The sequence below is a fragment of the Octopus sinensis genome, linkage group LG13, assembly GCF_006345805.1.
Source record: "Octopus sinensis linkage group LG13, ASM634580v1, whole genome shotgun sequence".
Taxonomy (NCBI): domain Eukaryota; kingdom Metazoa; phylum Mollusca; class Cephalopoda; order Octopoda; family Octopodidae; genus Octopus; species Octopus sinensis.
Window position 1 is genome coordinate 16141222 of NC_043009.1, and position 10000 is coordinate 16151221.

General features: G+C 36.7%; 1 protein-coding gene across 2 annotated transcripts in view; it reads right to left on the minus strand.

Annotated features, from left to right (window-relative positions):
* LOC115218493 (glutamate receptor ionotropic, kainate 2) overlaps positions 1 to 10000 on the minus strand; it is a 265940-nt gene that overhangs the window by 28751 nt on the left and 227189 nt on the right. For both annotated transcript variants that reach the window (XM_029788344.2, XM_029788345.2), the window contains one exon: positions 5812 to 6635. In XM_029788344.2, the coding sequence (XP_029644204.1) occupies positions 5812 to 6635 (824 nt within the window). The remainder of the gene's footprint in view (positions 1 to 5811; positions 6636 to 10000) is intronic.

Sequence of the window (10000 nt, forward strand, 5' to 3'; positions counted from 1 at the left end):
GAAGAATATTTCAAGATATGTACATAATATTATTTAAAAGGAAAAACACCTTTCTGCATCTGCAAGGTTTATTATTTGGTGAAGATCATATTCTGTTAGTGAGAAATGTTTAAAATAGAATACACTTGAATCTTTCCAATGAATTATCGTCAGATATTTCTGATGCTCTCTGAATGATTTCGCGTTTTATGATCCCCTCAAAGCAACACTAAATATGTTTTGACACACACTTTTTATTTCTCACTTGTCAGAGTGGATCGGACCACTTTACTTCCCAAACATCTTAATAAAAGAGCCTAATATGTATAAATGTTTTCATAATGTCTTTCACTGTATGAAAGCTGCAATTGGCTGCTCACAATAGAGGATTCATTTGCCAACAACAAAAGCCAATACTATTTGCCTCATGGGTGGAAACCATAATACTTAAGCAACAAAAGACGGTCTCTTCACACAGAAAGAAGTTTATGGGAACTAAACTTTGTGGCCGTCGATTAATAAATGAAAATTAGCGTTATGATTCATCACATGCCTAGCAGCATCTAAATTACGTTTGATGATGCAACAAATGCCTTTATTTCAAGATGCTTTCAATTGTCAGTCGTTAATGAAAGCTATATTCTAGGCAGTCTAGTAATCTACAAAATGGGAGTAGCTTTACAATAAAAGGATGACACAGACTTCCAAAATTTTGATGTTGACATCAATGATGTGCCATTATAGTGTCCTCTGATGCATTGTGTGCATGTGCTGGTATGTAATATCATGCTGATGTAAGTCTAGCCATAAATATGTGTCTGACAAAATGTATTAATGCATGACTACGATTGTGACGATGTGAAGGTGCTCTATTCTGTTATAAAATGTTATTGAAGAGACATTACTTGAAATGGTAATGGGTATTGACGAAACCAATGTAAAATTAAACGTTTTGTTTAGAATCTAGTTTATGTATAAAATTATAGCCAACAACATATATTAACAGATAAACCATCATAATTCTCTATCTTTTGTACTGTATCATATTCTTGATGAGCTTTATATATATCCATATTACGCTTTTTATATGTATGAATTTGGGGACGAACCACATTGCAAACGCCATAAACACAAATAATCATTTCGCATTTTTCTTCTTTACAGAAATATCTAATTTATCTCAGCAAGATCATTTGTATAGTTATGAGCACATGCGACTTTCGCGTCTATTATTTTGTGTGTAGAATTTCAAATGTTAGGAGTTAGCCAATTTTGTTGAGTGAGTACACATACTCAACTAAGTTGAGTGTAGATATTCGGTGTAGTTTTGTAAATCAGTTTGTGTGTGTGCGTGAGTGCGTAAGTGCGTGAGTGCGTAAGTGCGTGCTTGTGGTGAGGAGTATGTCTGTGTGTTCGTGTATATGTAATATGAAATGTTTGTTGTGACTTCGTAGGGTGATTGTGTAAGGGTTGCAAGATTGTATGTGAATGTGTGTATGCATGAACAAATGTATCTTTGTTAAATGTGGGGAGTAACTTAATGTGTATGTACCTTTCACTGCGCGTATTTTGTTGATGCGTGAATAGCATAAAACCCTTGCGTACACATGTGCGTGTAAATTTGTTGCGAGTGGCGAGTGTAGTAGAAAAATGTTGGTGCATGAGAATGGTGTGACTGGTAACTTGAGAGTGAAAGAGTTATAAGTTCGGAGAGAGAATATAAATCGCTGCGCTCGGCAAAGCCTAGAGCATGCAGATCCGGTGTGTAAAACCAAGCTAAGCACAGATAGAGGATATTTTGAGTAGTCCATAGAGCAGAACTAGTAAGAGATACTACTCTGCCTGCCTAATATCCGTGGAGATGCTCCATGAACTGTTTAGTCAAACGGAAGCAGGTTTTTTTACATTTATAGTGCATTACAAACTGAAATACGGAAATTGCAGGGTGCTAATAGCAAGAAAGAAAGATGGTGCTGGTGGGGAATGGACGGGTATGGAAACGTTGCCACGAAGAGGAGATGGATCAGGATTACTACGAAGAAGGAAAAAGCTAGTAGGCCACGGAGGATGTGGGCACGCTTGGAGACATAAAGGGGCGGGTTAATTCAGAGGTAGTAGTGTTCAGCAGTGTCAGAAAGGAAGGAGGTGGGAATGAGTAACATCATAGGGTGGAAAGACTGAATAACATCATAAAGTAGAGGAAGGGTGAGCAAAATCACTTGGAATACGGCGGGTGTTTGGTAAGAAGGCAAACAGTTTCACATCTTGCACTTGGTTAGGGTTAACAGTGCTAAATGAATAGATGTACTGTGCCTCTGAGTTGTGTTCGCAGATGCACTGGCGGCAGAGCCGGAGAATTGTGTGTGTGTGTGTGTGTGTGTGTGTGTGTGGCAAGATTGATAGGTGCGCGTTAATAGCTGCAGCAGTGACACCTATCCCATTATGCCATTTTATTTTAATTGATATATACACACATACATATATACATACACACACACACACACACACACACTCACACACACACACACACATATATATATATATATATATATATATATGCACTATATGCAACGTATATCAAGAAAAGTGTGTTAAAAAGAAAATCTATTGACAGCTTGCAAACTATAAATGCCAATAACTGATAAATGATATTACTTATGAAGAATAGCTGAGATAGAATTACGGAAATGTAAACAGTCTTCGACGAAAGAACATATTTAAACGGAGTTATTGATAAAATACCTCAACTGGTATATAAACATCTGTGCACGTACGTTTGTATGCACGTGTATATATATGTGCATGTGTATATGTTCTGGGTATTGATGGCATAGGCATTTTATAAGCTTTCGAGAGAAGGTGAATTCATTCCTTTTTGGAATATCTCGAATTACACATATGAAGCTATAAATGTATCATGCAAATATTGGTTGGAAAAATCCTTTTGGATAGACGCTGTCGACTGTTTCAGTATTTTTCAAACAGTATTTTCTTAAGCTGCTAGAGCGTTTTCATCAACAATGCTTGAGATGCATACTCAACATCAAGTGGCAAAGTCAAACATCTGACACAGAAGTTTTTGAAAAGGCAGGACGCACAAGCAGCCAGTTATTTATCCTATTTATCCGAATGCTTTCACAGGATCGTGCTGTGTGCATTTGGAGGATAATGGGGTTCTGAAATAGTTGTTCAGCGGTGAGCTGTGCAATAGAAAGGGTCCTGTGCACAAAATGCATAAAAGACAATCTGAAGTAACTGCAGAATGGTAGAAGCGTATTAGGCAAGAGGGGCGTCTTCAGCTCGAAAACATTCAGCGCAGGTGTCAGAGAACATAAAGCGTTGGAGGTATGAAAAGTGAGCCTGGTTATGTCAGCCAACCGAAATCCCTGAAAGATCAACTCTATGCAATGCCTTTCTCCTAGACCGAGGTATGTAGCGTGTGAAAATGCTTGCAAGGCGATTTCAAGTCTGAAGATATAATAGTTCGCAGTGATCATATCTAGCAACCTGGTTCGATCAATCCAGTGGAAATTACAACTTTCGTTTGTCATATATGCTTTAAAGCACATAGATTTGCAGTGGCACTGCATAAGCATCGGAGAGTTCATTGACGGAATATCTGAAATGTCACTGACAAGGTGGAATCTCAGGGAGACGACAATCGTCTGTGAAGGTGGAGCAATCATCATGTGTATCTACTCTTCAAACGGCCGCAACCGAAATGCATCTCCCAATGTTGCACCATGAATTTTTGTTATCCTCAAATTTCATATCGAATGTCTGTATCAATAACGTTCGATGTATTTGACGTTCGATGTATTGTAGGACTCATCGTCCTACAATAGTCTGCAGAAACTTCCGAAGTATATTGAGATTTCCACTTCTAATATTTCTATCACGAAGCAGTCGCCAGCAAAGTCTACTAAGTGTTGCGGAGTAAGATAGGAAGGAATGGAATCTGCCCGTAAATCTCCTATGTGTATTTGTGCCGACGCACAGAGATATTTTGTGTTCTAATGGGAATTCTAGTTTGTATATATATATATATATATATATATATATATAATATATATATATATCATCATTGTTCGACCGTGGTCGAGACAATGGAATTTACTATGCTACGCCAGGAGGTCCTGTTGCTGGATGCCTGTATCCCTGGAGATTACATCAGGATAGAAGAGTGTGCGCCCTCTGGTATCGCAAGTAGATGGCTTCCAGAGGAGAAGAGTAGAAATTGCCTCGTTTCCAGCTCTACAACAATGTCCAGCAAACTGTACTCTCCTACCTTTCACAAGAGATGATACAGGTGGTAGTTTCCTATATATTTGTGCTTTGGTTGGATATATATATATATATATATATATATATATATATATATATATATATATATATTCAAAGCAATCGTGAAGCAACTTCTTATTCAAACTTTCGGCTTCTTGGCCTTGTAGTAAGGATTATTTGCCAACATAATGTGCCAGTTTTGGTAAGGACGATTGTTACTGTTATTTAACCCCAGGAAACATCGTCTCCAGCTGTTATACGACACACTATCTGTGTCCTTATATTTTTGAACAAGGGAGTTTAGCGTCCCCAATCACCTCAAAGCATTATCTGCCACCAATGGTTTATGGATTATTTCCCTTCTTCAGCACAGAATAACTGCTCGGCTATAGATGGCACCACTAAACTCTTGTTCGAAATATATACTTTTCAAAGCCACACCAACACTAATAAATTAAAAAATTATTATTTCTAAATTTCTGAACGAGAGACACTCAGTAACAGTAATCTAGAGTAAAGATTATTTGCCAACATGATGTAGCAGTCCTGGTTAGAAAAATTGCTACTGTTATTTAGCCCCAGGAAACATCGTCTCCAGCTGGCTATACAACACATTATCTTCGACATTATATCTTCGAACCAGGGAGTTTAGCGTCCCCATTAAGCTCTAAGCAAAAACTGCGTAACAATGGTTTCTTGGTTCAACTACCATCCGTGAAACATCTGTATTCCTCCCCATGCCAGTCATATCTTATGTCCCAGCCGTAAGGCTTCCCTTCTACATACGCCAGCTCAATTTTTTCCGTCCTTAGTCGAAAGACACCTGTTGTTATGTCCTGCTATTTGCATTTGTATTTGTGTACCATTTCTCCGTATTTTTTCCGTCCTTGATTTCGTATACATTCACTGCTTTCTTCCAAGGAATCTAGTGCTCTTAGCTTAGTTCTTCCTTGGGGTTGGCTAGATTGGAGCAATCTCGAGTATAACCAGCCGAAATTGCAAAGATAATCTGGAACTCGACTGAGGGAAAAAAAACTTCGAATGACTCGTCCGTGTTTTTCTTGTCCCTTTTTGTATTCCTTTTTATATACATATTGCGGCGTACGTACACTATGTTCTTTCTCTCTCTCTCTCTTTATATACATATATATATATATATATATACATATCGTTGTGACACACAATGTGGCTATGTAAGAAAAAGAGTGTGAAATATCTAATGCGATTTGTAGGTACGTTGTATTTTGTTATGCAACCATAATATACTATAAATTACATTAAATATTTTTAGAAGTCAATCTCTCGTTCTGCTGCATAACAGTGCACTTTCTATAGTTTTTCATCTTCGGTCTCATTGTTTGTTTACATCTGACGTCTGGTATACGAAACATCGTAGCTAAAATCAGTGCTGGCTATAATTTTTATAGGATATCTACAGACATAAGCTTAATAAATAACATCATAAATAAGTAACAAAAATATATTTACGCATTTAAGTGTTTAAGTGTAACAGAAAAGAATCTGCAAAAACAAAACAGTGGTACTTACTTGCCCTCGCTCTTCTGTCTTTCACCAGTGTCACCCAGTTTTAAAATGGCATTTGATAATGCCTCTGTATAGGCTGTGTCTTTCCGTACAGCAAATCCATAACCTTTCAAATCGAATGGATTTCCGATTTCCATAAGATCGCATTTGTCAGCAATTTCCCATCGAAGTGTCGGAGAATCCCAGATAAAGGCATATTTGGTGTTTCTTGCTCTAGCTAATCCTTCTTCTACCCTTTGTACAATGCTCTTGTCATTAAACCTCATATGGAGCCACATCTTACTATAATGACTAATATTGGTGTGCTTGAAAAAGTCTTCAATTTGGCTCTCATTTACCGTTCCATAGTCATATGCTGTTTGATATGCTAGGTCTGCTGCGTTTTCTATTGGTAAATAAATGTTAGTAACAGTGAGAAAAGCAGCAAGATTGGCTGTGTACACAGATATGATAATCAGTGAAAAAAGCCACCATGAACTACTTATGATTCTACTAGATACTGCTAATGGGGAACTCTTCAGACTTCCACGTAGTAATGTTCCCCATATGTACCAAAAGCTCTCGAGGAAGTTGTGCGTATATTTGCGGTGTTTGTCAGAGTTGACTCGACTCACGCCAAACAGTGCAAGGCTGACCACGAGAAAGGATAAAAATATTGCAATCCACACATAGTTTGATAACGGAAATAAAAACTGAAACATCCACACTGTTCTCTGTGGCTTCTTTACGACCACTGTGGTACCTTTCGTCATGAATGACTTGGTAAAGTCCACCACTTGTGATCGCTCAGGGGTAACGCTAAATGGTGCCAAAGCAACATCAGCTTTCTGAAATAATAATAATAATAATAATAATAATAATAATAATAATAATAATAATAATAATAATAATAATAATAATAATAATGATGATAATAATAATAATAATAATAATAATAATAATAATAATAATAATAATAATAATAATAATAATAATAATAATAATATAATAATAATGCCCTGATGCAGTACCAGGCAGTGGCTCTCATGGCTTCTGATCTTAACTGATTGGAAGTGTTATGTACATTGTTTTGTCTTGGTATAAAAGATGGGCTACAGCAAAATATTCTGCTCAATACCACAGATTTGCTTGTCAGTTGTTTGACCTTAACCAGTTGAGCATGTCCCTTAGTGGCTGACGATATGTGCATCTCTGATCACGAGCAGAAGTAGTGGGGGAGCATCATAGCCATGTGTTGAGAAGGATTCTTTGGGGTTTGAATAATTCATCTCTGGAAACATGGGTGTTTCGTTCAACGTCCTTAAACAACCCTTATTCAGGGACCTTTTGAGCGGGATGCGTTACTCGATCTGAAGAAAATTCTAACTGGGCTCCACCTGCAAGGTCATGTGCTGCTTATCTTGATATGAGATCACCATGTCGCGCACATATGGTTGTGATGCATGTGCCTGGTGTACCCTTATCAGACGGGTAGTCATGATGGGTATACTGGGCTTCGTATATTTTACCCCAGTGTCACTTTGATGGCATGCTCTGCTCGCTCACTCAATAATAATAATAAATAATAATAATAATAATAATAATAATAATAATGATAATAATAATAATAAGGATAATAATAATAATAATAAATAATAATAATAATAATAATAATAATAATGATGATGATGATGATAATAATAATATAATAATAATAATAATAATAATAATAATAATAATAATAATAATAATAATAATAATAATAATAATGACAATCATAATGATAATCATAATGATAATCATAATAATAATATTGAAGCATAAACGAAACAGAATATATTACGTAACATCAGAATATGTACAGAGAAACAAGCATATTATTTCAGATAGCCCAGTCTTAGAGCCAAGAAGAATACATTTAGAATTAAAATTCATGTGAAGCTTTGAAACGTTGAAAATTTTGCCAGTATATCAAAGGTGGTGAGGATTATAATGGTAATGTTTGAGCACCAGAAAATAATTTCGAATTTAGTACAACTGAGAAACAAACTTCCTTTATAAACATTAAATCTTGAAGTTAGCGTTCATTCTTTCATTTTAATACACGCAGTTGGTGCTACCCATTTAGAATAATCCACTTTTTGAATAATTCCATTTTCTCTAGTCTGCCTAATTCTTCCTCTACCTGTTTTATCGTAGCAAAAGGTACCTTTTGAACACAGGTACAACGTTTTCATATACTTAGAAACAAGTCTGTATCTTAGTACAGAGACCTAATTTACCCAACAGCACTTCAAAGAACAAGTTTTTAAATATTTTCTTCAACTCAGCTGATGCGTTATTTTGAGTGGTAGGAAAGCCATTTAATTTTTACAGTACAGACTTATGACAAGATCCCATAAGACGAACGACTCCATCCAGTCCGTACTGAACAGGCTGGTTGTATCTTTTAACAAGAAAACTTTTGCTCCACTGGTTTTAACACGAAATGTAATATCGCTCCACATTTCGCCAACGAAGTATAGTTTTTTTACCTGTCACACTTCGTGCAATTTTCGATGTTTTTTTAAAGTTAGGTTTCCCAATTCTTTTCCACGTGTCAGTATCAATAATCGAAATGTCGCTACCAGTAACTAGTTGTAATTTAATATTCACTTCATTTACTTTTACATGTAAAATTTCCTCTTTTTGGTGTCGTTCCTATTTTCCGTTGAGAAAACTTTAGAATTTATGTTCGATCTTCTAGACTTTGCACTGGCAACTGTAAAATTTCCGCGTTTTGAAAGGACAGTCTTTCTTTAAATGTAGGCCTGTAAGAAGTCCTTCTATTCTATATTTTTTACGTCCTGTCACAAGTTTACCATTCTTTGTCACTCCTCTGCAATTGTCTGTAGGTTTAAACTCTGGTCCGCTTGTTTAGGTTTTGTGAGAATTCTTGCCCGTGTTGCCGCATTTTTGTTTGCCGTCAGCCCTTGTACAAAGAAGAGGCACTTAAGCATATCAGGAGTTAGTTCCTTCAGTTTAAGCCTTTCGCACATTATGTTTACGGTGCCGGTATACGTGACAAAGACTTCATCCGCTTTTTAAACTAGATTGTAGCATTCCCCCCATAGAGTGTTAAATAGGGAACTCTTATCACTGAACAATTTTGATAGTAATTCAACTGTTTCCTATAAACAAATTTCACTAGTTTTTTGGGGTAGTATATAGAGTTCTCTATTGTAGAGTTCGATACGCCGTCTGGTGAAAACGAACCTGTTAGACTCTTGGGTGCTTTGTTCGACTCTTGAGTATTCTTGTTTGACTCTTGAGTACTGTTGTTCGACTCTTCAGTACTGTTGTTTCACTCTTTCAGATGTTGTTGCTACACTCCTATTGGTGTTTTCCAGTTACTTATTCAACAGAATTATAGAAGCTAATATGTCTTCCATAATTGACAACTAGATATCACAAAAATTTGCATGAGCTCCGAATCCTCGGCTCCAATATTGTTGTATCGTCGATTGTTACGACGATACTTTTTTGCACTATAACCGTGTAGTAACAATAACATATATAACGAAGGGCAACAACAACGTAACAATCCAACAAACTCTCCAGGAGCTATACTCGAATCAACAAACTATATTCAGACAACTACCAAAACGACACCTTACGATTTCCTGCAATTAACGCCTATTCTCTCTCATCTCACTCAGACCGCTACTATTTATTCGGTCAGTCTATTCTGGCTGGCGGTGTCGTAACTCTCGCCACAACAATATCTTTCTATACATAAACGGCAAAATGTCTGTGTGTGTGTGTATGTGTGCGTGTCCATTATAAAAATCCACAATTTTTCAGTTAGAGGGCTCGCACTATCTATGGTCATTCAAAACCATCCAAGGGTGGTCGTGCACATCTTTACATTTCCCCAGTCACCCCGCAAAGCCATTAAAAATCAATAGAAGATACTTTTTATGAATTTCTATCCAAAACCCAATCAAAATTCCCGAAACTTGATACGCTAATTGAATGCCAGCTAGCTGTATGTGATTGGTCGGAGATTTGGATAGTACTCGCGTGTATGTATGCACGCACGCAGCTGTATATGCATGCACTAGCACTATGTCCCGGCGTTGCCGGGTCACAGTGCTAGTCCATATATACATGTCAATATGTATTCAATAGCGCTTCTGGGTATGACTCGATTAAATGACTATGATTTTCCTTC